General features: G+C 42.7%; 1 protein-coding gene across 1 annotated transcript in view; it reads right to left on the bottom strand.

Moving 5' to 3' along the window:
* Nucleotides 1–2,667: 2,667 nt before the first annotated feature.
* ZC3H14 (zinc finger CCCH-type containing 14) overlaps nucleotides 2,668–15,385 on the bottom strand; it is a gene marked incomplete at both ends in the record, with an annotated part of 55,218 nt that continues 42,500 nt past the window's right edge. Inside the window, 6 exons of the mRNA XM_080706890.1 lie at nucleotides 2,668–2,778; nucleotides 3,897–3,988; nucleotides 4,244–4,380; nucleotides 5,766–5,886; nucleotides 9,659–9,888; nucleotides 10,594–10,753. Of these exons, the coding sequence (XP_080563016.1) occupies nucleotides 2,668–2,778; nucleotides 3,897–3,988; nucleotides 4,244–4,380; nucleotides 5,766–5,886; nucleotides 9,659–9,888; nucleotides 10,594–10,753 (851 nt within the window). The remainder of the gene's footprint in view (nucleotides 2,779–3,896; nucleotides 3,989–4,243; nucleotides 4,381–5,765; nucleotides 5,887–9,658; nucleotides 9,889–10,593; nucleotides 10,754–15,385) is intronic.

Genomic DNA, 15,385 nt, shown 5'->3' with positions numbered 1-15,385 from the left:
ATCTTCTGACCACCACGAAGGGAAGATAAAGAAATGTGACAGACCACATAGAATCTGCCCTGTATTTTTTTTAGCCCAGAGAATTATTTTGTGTACAGTACCTGAGCTCCCGATTTGTGGTTTGCGACTGCTGGCTATCGCAGTCCTGTTCCTGTGTCTTTAAACGCATGCCAAGCACACCACGCTGCCGCCCACTTCACCACAGCCACACTCACTCTTTCCTGTCATTTTAAGCCAGGTTATACATGTTTAAGGGTCAACTTCAGCTTGCCCTTACACCTTAACAACTGAAAGATGATGCTCTTTAAATGGGTTTCAAGTCAATGTCTATTAAATAATGAAACAATCAATTTTGGCATGTTATCGCCCTATAAAAAGGCTGAACGAACACTTGTTCTCCACTTACGGAATTTATAACTGTAAGAATTATGTACTTTTTATAAATAATGATAAAAACCTGTATCTCCAGAAATTTAACCAACGTCAGATTTCTTCGAGCTGCAAAGCACGTCAACACTGGACGGAACAAATGCCTTAAATTCAACAGAGTACACCTAGAGGGGAGGGGGCTGCCATCCAACGGAAGCCTGGCAGAGCAGGGTACGCATCTGTGTGCTGCATTCTAGATGAGCACTGCCAAGTGCTGCTTATCGAATGGTTAACTCTTCCCCCAATGGAAACGCAATGACCACAACAGTAGAAGGCTGGCTTTACACTCTTAAAACATTGGCTTTTATGGACAAGGGTTTATTATCCATCCTTGGGTATATGAGGAAGAGAGTGAATGAGCTTTCGTTACAGTTAAGTTTGGTCCTGAAAATGTTCTGAGTCTTTATTTTCCCTTCTGCATTAATTCACTCTTTACTAACCACTTTTTTAAGCTTTTAATTTTGAAAACACTACTATACATAAAGTCTTTGAAATCAGTTACCATTAGTTATTTAATTCTAAAGCATTTGACACATCTTGCCTTAACACTTTTAAAAACCACACACAAAACTCCATAATTAATACAATAGGCCAAAAGTTTCATCCTATTTTGCAGTTTACCCATCATCTCTATAATTATATAGTTCTGTCATTTAAAATATACTACCTAAATCTAATTTTTACATTTCAAAAATTATCTTCAGTAGTAACTATATTTTCTGTGGAGTTATTTCTGAGAATGTTATTTTTCAGAATGTGGGAATATATATGTATATTTATAATCTTGTGAGCTTAAAGTCTGTTTTCTGGTACCTATGTATATACTTGTAAAAAATTTTGTATAATTTTGTGATAATGTAGTTCCCCTCCAAAAAAGTCTATGTTACTAGTAAATGAAAGCATTTTAAAGAATTGTCCGTTTTTTGTTTTGTTTTTGCAGTTGTCATTCCAACTGTTTCTTGCCCTATTTGCCCACCTTTCACAGAAGGTGAGGGACTTAAGGAACGCAGGGATCATTTTACCAAAGTGGCACTCACACTGAGAGGCCTAACATGCCTTTCAAACTGAATAATTTAAAAATTAAAAAGCAAATTTGAATAACTTATTTTAAGCTGCCTCTGCCTCAATACTTTTGGCCAGTCCTGTTTTCATGGTGGGTGAAAGACATCATTGTTGGAGAAAGTGACAGCAGCTCAACTTTCAGAATAATGACACTCTCCTCACTACAACCATGTAAGACTCAACTGCAGTACCGTCATTAACAATCATGAATGGTGATACTTACACAGTAGTGTACAAACGTGCCTCAAAGACTTTAATAGAATGTAGCTTTTCCTTAACTGCCTTTTCATAGTCAAAACAACAACAAAAAACACCCAATGTTGTAACTACTGAAATAAACTTACAAACTTGAAAAATTAGACACTTCAGATAGGCAATAAACTTCATATTATGAAAGCAATATATTCCAAGTTTCAAAGATTTGACAACTTCTGTAGAATAATCTTTCATCAGTAGATGGAAACTTTCAAAATGCATGATCTTCCGCCAGGTAGGACTGGGTATCATTCACTGAATAAACAGAAGCAAAACAATTTTTAGCCTGTTTTGCACCTATATGTACCACACAGCTAAGAAGTTTGAGCATTTTTAGACAATAAATACTGGCCATCAGATTTTGTTAAAAGATTTCAGTAATCTAAATAAAATATGTAATTCAATTTATATGCCATACTAAAATATTTTTAAAATCCCATCTAGAATTTATATTCCCTAATATCTAAGAGAACTGAGATTCATAAGTATGTATACACATATTCATGCTAGCCTTAGTATATGTTTCCACGGTTTATAATAGAAAATCAAAAAACAGATCTGCTCACTGGAAAAGTTTGCTCCATGTAGTGAATTATTTTGTAAAGGATCCTTTTATAATTAAACAGCAGGAAAATAAAGTGGTAGTTTAATCTCCCAGGTGGTGTAATGGTAAAATATTGAAGAAACTATGTATCAGAAAAGTATTTGAAAAGACATCAGAGAGCTGGGCACACACCTGTAATACCAGTACTTGAGAGGCTGAAAGAAGAAATTTCATGTTTGTAGCCAGCCTCTGCAACTTAAATGTTTAAAAAAAAATAGGGCTGGGCTGTAGCTCAGAGGTAGAATGACCCCTGGGTTCAATACCCAAGTATCACATTAAAAGAAAAAAAGAAAAATCAGAAAAGCTAATTTTAGGCTTTACCTGGTTTGAGGTCGAATCCATTTCAAGGCATGTCTTGGTGGTACAGTAATGGTGGGATGATAGAATGTGCAGTCTGGTCTTGTACACTGAGTGTTAAACCTACAGTGCTGAATAGAAACATGAAAAATTAATACAAATAAGCACACAACAGCAGGACATGCCTGCAACCAGCCTCCCTGACCAATAACTGAGTAAGAGGTCTGGCAATGTCCACCTTTAATACCACTGAGGCCTTCAAAAATAACCTTTCTGAGCCAGGCGTGGTGGCGCACACTTGTAATCCCCGCGCTTGGAAGGCGGAGACAGGAGGATCACGCAGGTTCGAAGCCAGCTGCGCTGGCGTAAGAGACCCTGTTTCAAAAATATAAAATAGGTCTGGGAGTGTAGCCCGGAGGTAGAAGGGCTTCCAGGAACCCCAATACCACCAAAAATAAAATGAAATAAAATAAAATAACCTTTCTGTGATTGTACCCAGCAGCATTCCACCTCTACACTACCCTAACCCTTTTAATTTGAAGCAGGGTCTCACCGGGTTTCAGAAGCTGTCCCCAAACCTGCAACCCTCCTGTCTCACCCTCCCAAGTACTAGAACTCCTCCATTTATCACCACACCGGCTACAATACAGACTTCTAGTCAATATAATAATCATTCGTGCACATGCAGCCTAACATTCCGCCATCCCTTGTACTCTGGAGGTCATGTCAAGGCTTTGGGTTTGTTTTTTGTTTTTTTGATGGTGGCACTAGGGTTTGAAACCCAAGGTTTTGTATAGTCTGGGCAAGTGCTCTCCCACTGAGCTGCACCAAAGGCTTTCACATGATCTTGTCAAGCTGCTTTTGCAGAGTAATTATTCCCTGTGAACAATCAAAGAGTTGAAAATACATCAACTAATCTTTTAGCACACAGACAAAACCATCAGTACATTACACAGAACTACCAAATTTCATCATCTCAGTTCTGATATGAGGTTAAAAAAGCAAAACACCCAAGTGCTCATGGGCAGGAAAGAATAGAAAATGTAACAAGGAGAGCTGAGGACACCAAGGCCTGAAGAGCTAGGCAGAGCTCGGCAGCCATCAAGTACCTACAGACTGTAAAATTAACTCCAACAAAAAAGAAACCGGGAAGGAAAAAAAAGCACTAGACACTCAATTTCTTAGGGGCCTTCCTGCTCTCAGAATTAAGCTACTGCTAATATGACATTCTGAAAATACAAGTTCTTACTTTTGGATGATAGAAGGGACACTCCATTTTCTTACATGCTGGGAAGTAACGGCAGAGCTGACTGCTGGAAGATGGAGATGGTGTCGCAATTGCTGACAAAAAGAGGAAAGAGAGAGCGCATCAGCTCTGCCAAGAAACTGATACACTCTGATGTTTTATGGGCAGAACCACGTACCAGAATGCTAAGGTTTATATTCATTAGTAAAGATAAACTGGAATTCTTAAGACTGGTAGGATTAGCTGATAATGTCAAAATTATTTCTCAAACCATTCCTTTTAAAAATTTCATTCACAGTCAGAAAATGTCATTTTATTTTCACCCAAATTCAGTAACAAATGTCACTAACCTGGTTTTGGAGACAGTACTGGAACTCTTCTACTCATATGAGTGAAGGGACAATCTGGTTTAGTGCACTTTGCATCATATTTACAATTTGGATGAACAAACAAACATTTTTCAGCAAATTTACAATTGGGGAAGGCTCTACAAAACAAAGTACATTATCCACATTTAATATTCTCAATGAATTATATTAGTTTTTTTTTTTTTTTACTAGAGCTTCTTATATCATTAGTTTTGAGAAATGCAGGAATAATGGGAAAAAAGAATACTCCCATTTTTAAATGAGGGCAAATATGCGGTGCCAAGGACTGCAAGGCTGGGATCAGAGCCTGCCGTGCGGCAAGGCCAGTTTAGGGCCTGTCAGGTCGGGACTGGAGCCTGCAGTGTGGCAAGGCAGGGGGCAGAGCCTGTGAGGCCGGGATCAGAGCCTGCCATGTGGCAAGGCCGGTACTAGGGCCTTCGAGAGTGGGAGCGGAGCCTGCAATGCGGCATCCACAGGGAAATATCACAAAAAATAAAAAATCAGAAGCTTTCCCTAATATGCAAAAACTAGGAATAAATGGGCAATAGGAGAAAATCTAGTTGAAGAAAGGGCCCTATAGAGGAGCAATTACAGGGACCTATCAAAGGGGACGGGAGGGGGAAGATGGAATCTCTCTAAAGCACATGATGTACTTAAATATATCAGAGTCAATCACTAAACCAAGCATGGGATTGAGGGAGGGGAGGAAAAGAGATGGGGATTGGATAAAGGTTAATTGGGTGATGTGCTTGTATATCCTCACAAGTCTTGTATTCCATTGAGATGTTTGACTATAATGCACCAATAAAAATATATTTAAAAAAATAAATGAGGGCAAATATGAATAGGATGGGATGCAAGTGTCTATTTCATAGCCTGGAACAGCACAAGCTAGTTTTCAACTCAAGCAGACATTAGAGGGGCAGACACTTCCTTTGTGATATTTCATTACCAGTCAGGAAGGTCTACATTTTATTAAATAAATTCAAGACAGTAAGCACATCCTATGTGCATGTATACATGACATGTGTAACTACGTTGTTCCCACATCAAAATTTCTTAAAAGTTGTTAAAAAAGAGATACTCTATACATGGTATAAAAGTAAAATTCTAAAAGCCATCTCACAAAACTCATTACATTAAGCCAGCAAGCTGGTAAGAACCATTAACCCAGTTAAAGTTTTAAAATACTTTTTCATTTCCCAAGCTAACTTTCTCCTCAACCCCTCAAATTCACAATTTGTTTCTGTAGCAAAATGCATAGTAACTGAGACAGTTTCCCTACCTATCTCATAACAGCACAGAATCCTGAGGTCAGGGTGTCTCACAGTGCATCAGAGGCCCTTCCCTGACAGGCACATGCACACACCGGTAGGTATGCTGCTCTCGGAATGGCTACGATGGCCTCCCTGCATTTAGTTATTAAACTTATCCACAAAAAAGAAAAAAAAGCTGCAGACCGCGGCACTGAGCTGGAGGCCAGCACCTGCGTGGCGCCACTCACTTGCAAGGTGAGACAGGGTGGTGGTATGCACAGTCGTCCCCGTTCTTACACGCAGGCCAGTACTTGCAGCGCTCCAAAAGCTTCTCTGGTTTCTGTGACACACTCAGCTCACTCATCTCAGCTACAAAAGGGAGTGGAATTAGAAGTGCCTCATTAATTATCACCAATTCAGTACACGATTCCTTTAATAAATTTCCCTCCAACCCAGTCATAAAAGTCTTATGCCCTTTTGAAAAGAGTCTAGTTAACCAAAGCAATCGAATCCTATAAAAGATTACCAGGAAGGAGACCTCAGTCCTTGTTGAGAAAAGTTTACAGTGACTCTGCACCTGGGGGCTAAGTTTTCACCAAAATTTTGAATTCTCAGTATCACTTCAGAGATGAATTAAACATAAAAGAGGTAAGGTTGTCGAGCAAGGAGTTTATAAAATTAAATGGAAACTAAAAACACAAGGTGATATGAAAATATAAACTGGTTCTCATACTCCAGCAAAACTGTGTTTAAATAAAACTGTTCCCACTTGCTGAGGTATAATCACTAAGTCTGGGTACCAAACTCACAGCCATCTCTAAAGAGAGAAAATAGCTTTGCATAACATGTGTTACAAATGCCAGTGCCTACAGGGCTGGCAGGTCATCTAACAGAAACGCTGGCAAGGACTGGATACATAACAGGAAAGGACAAGGGCAGAGCCGCTGCCTGCAAGCCAAGCTCACTGCACCACCAAGCTGCTGTGTGCAGCCACATGTCATCCTACGATGGCAGGGAGGCAGGACCAGGGCTGCCGGATCTCCACTTCCTTCGTAATCAAAAATAGTCTACCTTTTATATGGCATCTAAATTTTAAGTTCTGGCAACAAATTTAAATTTAGGACACCAAATAAAACAACTTAAATTACACTAAAGCTAGGCTCACACCTGTAATCCCAATATTTGGGAGGCCGAGACAGGAGAATTGCAGGTTGGAGGAGAGCCTCATCAAGTATTAAGAATCATTAACCTAGCAAGACCCTATTTCAAAATAATAAAATGAACAAAAACAGGGCTGGGGTGTTTCTGGAGATAGAATGTCCCTGGGTTCAATCCCCAGCACCAAAAAAAGTATACATGTGTATATGTCTATGTATGTAGGGGTACACACACACATAACTATATGTGATCAGCAGCTGCCTACTTCTGGCCCGAGATGACCTAGTTAAAAAAAAAAAAAAAGCCAGCATCACTGTACTACATATTCTGAGCTCACATTTGTGTTTCTAAAAGAACACATAACTTCACAGTACTCCTCCAGCCCTCCTTTGTTATCTAACATTTCTGAACTTCAGTTTCATCACTGATTCTAAGAGCAAGTGTCTTTCTTAGAATCAAGTAAGAATGTAAAACAAAAAGCCAAAACCTAACTTACTGTTCCTATGATCCAATTTCTATCCTCCTTATAGAACACGGCACAAATCTAGCCACAGTCCAGAGAAGAGCACTATCAAACAAATATTGTGACCATACTTCACACATAGTTTCTATGCTACTTTAAAAATAGCAGGGGGCCGGGCATGGTGGCGCACTCTTGTTATCCTTGCACATGGGAGGCATAGACAGGAGGATTGTGCAGATTCGAAGCTGGCTTAAGAGACTCTGTTTCCAAATAAAAAGTATTAAAAAAAAAAAAAAAGAGCTGAGAGGTTGAGGCAGGAGATTTACAAATTTGAGGACAGCCTCAGCAACTTAACAAGCCATCTAAGAATAAAAAGGGATGAACATAATGGTAAACACCTCTAACCCCAGTACCTGGGAGGCTGAGACAGAAGGACCACAGTTTCAAAACCAGCCTCAGCAACCTAGTGAGATACAATGTCAAAGGAGGGCAGGGGGCTGCTGAGGGTGTAGCTCAGATTTAGAATGTCCCTGGTTCAATCCCCACTATAACAAAAATAAGTAAAACTTAAAAGAGACAGGGAAGTAGCTCAGTTGCAGAGTACCTATTTGATCCTAGTTCTATAAATAACGAGCCAGTACAATGGCACACACCTGTAACCCAGTACCTGGGAGGCTGAGACAGGGAATTCCAGGCTAGAGGCCAATAAGGCTGCATCACTAAGCCTAGCTGCAGATTCGGTTTTTTGTTGTTGTTGTTTTTTTTGGTGGTACTGGGGATGGGACCCTTCTGCCTCTGGGCTACACTCCCCAGACCTATTTTAATTTGGAAACAGGGTCTCCTAAGCCAGCGAGGCTGGCTTCAAACCTGCGCGATCCTCCTGTCTCCACCTCCCAAGTGCGGGATTACAAGCGTGAGCCACCACACCTGGCTGCAGATTCATTTTTTTTTATTGACAGCTAGAAAATCTGTGCTGCCCTCTAATGGCCAGTGAGGGGGTGACTAACAGATGTGCTGTTGGTGCACCCTGAAATTACACACAACACCAACCCAAAGCACACGTTCAAAACTCCCATCTTGAGAGAGGCCAAATGCTCTGAAGGAGCCTCTCCCGCAACACTCAAATTATCGTTACTAAAAAGCTTCATCCTCGAGCAGCAGCAAAACACTGCAATCCCTGTCAAAGCCTCGGGACAGTGGGCTCACTGCTCTCCCCGGCTGTGTCAACGGCACAATACTTATGTGACTGGGCCAGAGCTGTCACTGACACTACACAGATACCAAACAAAGCCTAACACAGACACCCTCACTTAAGTGAAATTAAATCCTAACACATGCAAATATTAAGCTATCAAGTTGAAGATCCAGGGTAGTCAGCCTGGTGCATGGTGGAAGTCTGGAATCCCAGTACTTGGCAGGCAGAGACCTAAGACTGGTAGATTCAAGGCCAGCTTCCTAATTCAGTGAGAGCCTGAGCAACTCTGCAGGACTGATGCAAAATAAAAAATATAAAGGGCTGGGGGTATAGCTCAGAGGTAGAATGCTCCTGGGTTCAATCCCATGTGTGTAATTAATAAGTAGTAAAAACAACAGAATTTCTTATTTCAGACAAAATACACAGTCAAGCAATCCATACTGCCTATTGCAATTCTTTGTTACTATTTTAAAAATTTTTCCTTCTGTTGACAGGGCCAGATTTCCAACGCCCTCCACAAACCAAAACAATGACATCAGATCACTGATTCACAGTTCACTCACTCTTGGTAACTAGTGACGCCCCAAAGTATATGAGACTGACCAAGGTATTCAATAGTTTTCTTATCTCGGCTAAAAGTATTCAGAAAACACTCCAAAATCTATTATTTTTTTTCTTTGAATCCATCAATTTTTAAGGTTTAGTAACTCTCTCTCCTGCTAATGAAAAGGTGTTTCTAAAAATTATCATGAATAAAAAGGATCAGTGGTGCTACGGGACTGGTGCACAGGATGAGAGCTGGTGATTATAGACACGTGCCTGCCTAAAAGCTTAGCCTCGCCTGAACGGGCTCAGCTGAGTTCCGTGAATTCTTATTTTTCCACATTAAACATTAGGTTTCTTCTACACTTCTAAGAAATATCTTGACAAATAAGGTGAGGAACTTTCAACATAATTTTACTGAAGTAAAGAGACCATCCAAATCCAAATCCATCTTGCTCTCGTGACTTAGGAGACGGCTGCAGGTCAAAGGGACAGCGCAGCGGCTGGGAGAGAGGAGCCGCGCGTCGAGGGTGGCGTTCACCCTCAGACAAGCGCCCTGACGGGTGGCTCAGAGTCCATGGCCACGTTCCCTTCACAACAGCCCATCTGTGAAACACAGGAAACGACCTGGAATGTTAACTGGTGTTTTTGTCTGAATAAAGAAAAAGGGCCAATACTGAATAAAAGCAAGGGTTCCAAGCAGTATTCAGTGAAGACAGAAACAAGCCACAGATTCCCTTTATGCCAGCACCCTGTGAAGGAAGTCTGAGCTCTCAACACACCGTAGGAAAAGCTACCATTTGGGTCAGCAAGCTGCCTGCTCATCAACTGCAAGTGTGGGTGGAGGAGACCTTTGAGTCCCTTGTTTGAGGCTGCAGTTTGGTTTACAGGTTTCATTCCTTCAAAGCACATGTCCTCCTCTTGATCTGACATGTATCCTGGGGGGCTGGGGACACCATCCAGCGTCACTATAAACTTGGGACTTGCAGGTTTATCTGGTTGTACAAGATCTCTGCCAGACAGATAAAAAATACCACAGAATTAGGGAAACAAACACAAAAAGGCTGCACCTCCTAGCGTGCTCTTCAGCAGAACTACTCCTCCCTTGCTCTGCGTTTGATTAGGTAAAAAGGCATGGTAGAACTTCAAGGTACGGCCCTAGCGGACTCCTGTACACACGGTGGCATGGCCAGGCAGTGCGGCTTCTACTACTAAGGACAACCTCCCCTCAACCCTGTCTCCATTGTCTGTCTGATCCTCATAGGATCAACATGTAAACAAACCAAAGAGTCAGCATGATGCTCTGAACACAATGGCCGGCAGTTTTACACTGACATTAACTTTACTATTTTTACTTTGTTCCTTTATCGAACACTAAGTCCATTCTATAAGGGAAGAATCACCCAGCCCTAACCTTCTCTCTTTGGGAAGATTTTCTAACTTTGGTTACTTGGCTTTTAACACTGCATTCTGTAGATGTGTATAATGGAGTTTTAAAACGTGCTGAGTTTTTATTTGTAGGCTAATGGATTTCCTGAACAAGATAAACTGGAATTGGTGAACACTGAATTAAGCTAACTACTCACAGACTAATTACTGAATCACCACGAGAGCACTCTTCTGGGGGCTGGGGCGGGGCGGGAAGCTGGGAACTACTGGTGGATCTGCACTGTCTAATCACACAAGTTTAGCTAGGCAAGAAAAAGAAACCATCTACCGTGTCTGCAAAAGGTGTCCTGAAAGTACCCGAAGGGTATCTGCGGTCTTCGTCCCCGACTCTTGGTTTGGTGCCACTACTATCTCCTCAGACAGCTTTGGCTTCTTCAGAATAAATGATCTTGTGTCTGCATGGACCATGGATTCCATGTCATAGTAATCTGAGCCAAAAAAATTGGCCACAAATGTTTACTTTTGAATATACCTTTCATTCCCAACATTACATATGTGAGAAGAATGTCAATCTTTTATATATTCACAATTATTTTCAAAAGAACATCACAATGGATACTCAGGACCAGGATTGCTAATTCTATTCCAAACATCTTTTCAAAGAACTCGAGTAGACTCCCTCATGTGGCACATTTCAAACGAACCGAATGAACACTCCCTGCTAACAGCAGGGAAAGGTTCTCCTGCGATGCATCTGGTGGGAGAGTGTTAAGACACACTAGAGGATTAAAGAATACTACTATTCTCTAGAATTTTGTTCATTTTGCAAAGTAACACTTAAGAGAATGCATTCTGAAAACAAGAATTCATGTGGCATAATTTCTACCTGGTTGTAGATACAAAACTAGTTTAAAAGAGAATTTTAAGATAATTGGGCTTAACACTGATCTTGAGTGCAAATAATCAGAAGCTCCTTCATCTACGATATGCTTAAGATTAACATGTGATAAGACCTGCAGCTCAAAATGGATACAACTGACCTGCCAATATGCCACCAACTCAGTGCCCTTCTATAAAGCTAAGAAGTAAATAATAGGCACCAAAAGTCATAGGTAGTCACTCAACAGATATTTACTAAACATCTGAGAATACTGTGCTAAGTACACAGAGGGGAGAGACATATTCAATTCCAGAACAGCATTCCCCAAAAGGGGTATGAACAAGTGCTGGGAGGACAAAAGCAACTGCTCCAGTAAGAATCAAGGAGAAGCTCTCTGAGGGTAAAAACCTGAAGTGGGGATTAAAGAAATGAGAAGCAAGAACCAGGAGTAAGAACAAACAGGGTGCCTGGGCAGGGAGGGCGCGGCAAGGCGGGGCCTTCCAAGGCACTGGTGCAAAGGCAGGAGACGCGGGGGCTGACAGTGTGCCTGGCTGGCTCAGCAGCTAAGAGGCCAAGGAGGGCTGAACTCTATACTGAAGACCTCACATACCTCAATGCTTTGGATTCTGGCATGGAAGTAGAAAGAAATCAAAAGACCTAGTGTGATGGTGCACACCTGTAATACCAGGACTTGAGAGACTAAGGCAGGAGGGCTGCAGGTTTGAGGACAGCCACAGCAACCTAGTTAAGACCTTGCTTCAATATAAAAAACAACGCGGGCATGAGTGTGCAGTTCAGTAGCAGAAAGCCCCTGGGTTCAACTCAGTACTGAAAAACAAATAAGCCCTAACTAAAAGATCCAGCCTCTGTCCGTCCCTCTAGCACACCTGCAAGGGTGAGGAGACGCACGCACTCCACAGACCCCTCAGCTGCCATTTCAACAACCTCTCCAGGAGAGGCAGCGATACAGGGGACAGACGAGGTGAGAGGAAAAGAGCCACAGTTGAGATAGGAAATAAAGAAAAAGAGGAAGAGCAAATTTAAAAGGCAGTGAACTTCAATGTTAGGTTTATTTACTTTCAAGTCCATGGGCTTACATTTTTAGGAGGAAGCTGAAAATTAAGATTTACTCCTCAGACCTGGAGAAACAGAAGTGAATGAAAGAATGTTAAGGAGTTCAGTGCTGCAATCTCACTGACTCTTCCCAGGAAGTCTAAGAAGCTTTCTTCTTGTTATTACTTAAAACCAATTCCAGCTCAAAGTGTGTCACCAGCCCGCTGAGGCCTGTGGGCAGCTGTGGGCATGCGAAGGCAGAGCCCAGGCTGCTGCACTCCTCCGTCCACTCTGCTCCTGGGGTAGAGCACGTCTAGCTCAGTGCTTAGGAGAAGCAGGAGACATGAAAATGTCAGGGTGTGCACAGGGTAAAGCTCACCTTTTACGGGGTAGTGGAGAAGCTAACGAATAAAACAACGGGGAGCCCAAAGTGCAAGTCCTGGAGGCCTAGGGACTCAGACTCAAAGACTGCAGAAGCACAGCAGCCAAGTGCCACATGTACAGTGTAGGAGGAAGCACAGAGCGCACCGAGGCCCACGCCGCACCAGCCACTGGCCATGGCTGCCAGCGTCATGTGTGGAGGTCAAGCAGGCAAGAGAGGGTTGCGTCTTCTAGGAAGACAAAGACTAAACCCACGGCATATTCTCTTTCCGCCCAAAGACCCATGAAAATGTTAGTAAAGGAGTTTCTTGTTGTTCACTTTTTTAGCTTGTGCTGCTGGAACTGAACCCAAAGTTTTATAAATGCTAGGCAAGTGCTCTACTACTGAGCTATACCATCAGTCCCAAGGGGTTTTGGGTTTTTTTTTGGTGGTACTGGGGGGTGGAACCCAGGGCCTTCTACCTCTGGACTACACTCCCAGACCTATTTTATATTTTTATTTGGAAACAGGGTCTAAGTTGCTGAGAGCCTCACTAAGTAGCTGAGGCTGGCTTCAAACCTGTGCAATCCTCCTGTCTCAGCCTCCCAAGCACGGGGATTACAAGCATGCGCCACCACGCCCGGCAAGGGGTTTTGTTTTTACAAGAAAAGTAACTGTAAGGGACAACCACATTTTGAAACTGAAAAATGGCAACAGGAACTCAGTAAATTTCAAAAAATTGAATTCTAAGCCCAAAATGAAGAAACCCAATCTAGATGACAAAGGCCAAGGAACTGGCAGCAAAGGACCCGGCAAAGACAACACCAGGTGTGTGAGAGGCCACCGCGGAAGCAGTCGTCAGCGGAAGTGGGGCTGCATGTTTGTAACCCTAAGCTGAGACAAGAGGACCACAGAGGTTCGGAGCCAGCCTCAGCAACTTAGTGAGGTCTCAGCAGCTGAGTGAGACCCCGTTTCCAAATAAAGGCCCCTGGATTCCATCCCCAGTACCACGGGGGAAAAAACAACAAAAAAGCAGCAGCAGCACTCGGTCTAAGTCCACTCAGCCATGTTCTCGTTTGATCCCCCACACCCGTCCGTACCTCTCCAGTGAGGATCTCTCCTGCTGACCACTGCTGGAGAGGCCCAGGGGTGAAGCACTGGTGGTTTCTGATGGAAATGTGCTACAACAAAGTAACCTGTACATATATATACTATGAAAGTTTGTTTTAAAAAAACAAGGACTTTCTGATAACCTTTACCCATTTCATACAGCCTCCCCTAGAGAAAGTGGAACTTTAGACTCTTGAGAAGGTAAACACAGAGGGTCTCTGCATCATGGATGCTAACCATGTAAAAATGTGGAGGGTGTGTCATAAAAACATTACATAATAATTAATGTTGAAGCCAGGCGTGTTGCCACACACTTGTAATCCCTGCGCTTGGGAGGCTGAGACAGGAGGATTGTGCAGGTTTGAAGCCAGCCTCAGCAACTTAGTGAGGCTCTCAGCAACTTAGTGAGTCCCCGTGTCCAAATAAAGTATAAAATAGGTCTGGGAGTATAGCTTGGAGGTAGAAAGGACCTGGGTTCCACCCCCAGTACCACCAAAATAAAATAAAATAATGATAATAATAATAATAATAATGATGATGATGATGTTGTTGTTGAGGTACCACCCCACAGCCTTCTTTCTTCTCTGAACTACCTGAACTCTGGCACCCCAGCTATTTATTCAAAGAGCTTTCTTTGGAAAAAGAAAAAAAATCTACCAGCCTGAGAAGAAAGACCTAAAGGCAGCGACAACCAGGGAGCTCCCAAAATCAGGCAGGCTGGACAAATCACTGTCCGCACAGGACCTACACGGAAACATGAAGTCCAGGCCCCTGGGCCCAACTCAGAAAAAACATGCCAACACCAGCCTGAGTGCTCCACTCTGAACTGAAAGGCAACCCGAGGTCCCATGTGGAAAACCTCTCCCGTGAAACAGTCAAAATAACTTGAAGAAAACAAGACAAAAGAGGAAAAGGAAAAGGAAAAATGTTAAGACAACTTTTAATACCCTCGGAGAAGTCAGGAAAAGTATTACATGAAAAAAAACTGTTAAAAAAAAAAAAAAGTAAAAGGAATATGCAGAAACCCAATGGCTCAGAAATAAAAAGCAGGACAGGAATTCAAAGACTATAGTCCTTTGTATCCCTGAGAGGAACTTGATGACTGAATCTGTAAAACCGGTATGTGCATTAAGGGTAAAAAGAAAAACAAAAACAAAACCAAAAAGGAATGCACAAGAGCTGATGATGTGGGTATACAACACGCATACACCTTGGCTGTAAAACCTTATGTTGAAAGCAGGATGGAATGCTGGAAGATGAGGCCAAATCAAGAAAGGAGGCAGTCAACACTTAGGGCAGGAGGAGAAGCCAGAGGAAAGGAGAGACTGGCGCTGGAGGAGTATGGCGACATGATCGTGTTCATCAGACGGGCAGGACCTGGCATCTGGATGGAGGCGAAGGCTGAGAGGAAAAGCATCGCCATCTGAGACAGAAAGCTGGAGACGGGCCAGGGATAGTCACTCACTGACTGTGGAGTCCTAACTGAGGGGAGGAAAACTCAGGAAGGGCCAGCAGGGAAGGAGGGGTAAGGGACAAGACTTTAGGGGAAACGAGAGGAAAGAGTTCAGGTATTCAATGGTTCCCTGCATTTCTGAGGCGAGGACGTGCATCTGGCCTGGCCGGGGCGGGGCAGAGGACACAGATGATAAAGCACTGGCCGCCCCACCATACAGGCGTGTGCAGGCGGGGGAGACAAGCGAGCGAGTTCCACAGCGA

The sequence above is a fragment of the Muscardinus avellanarius genome (assembly GCF_963383645.1).
Source record: "Muscardinus avellanarius genome assembly, chromosome: 12".
NCBI classification, from domain to species: Eukaryota; Metazoa; Chordata; class Mammalia; order Rodentia; family Gliridae; genus Muscardinus; species Muscardinus avellanarius.
This window is presented reverse-complemented; position numbering and strand designations above follow the sequence as displayed.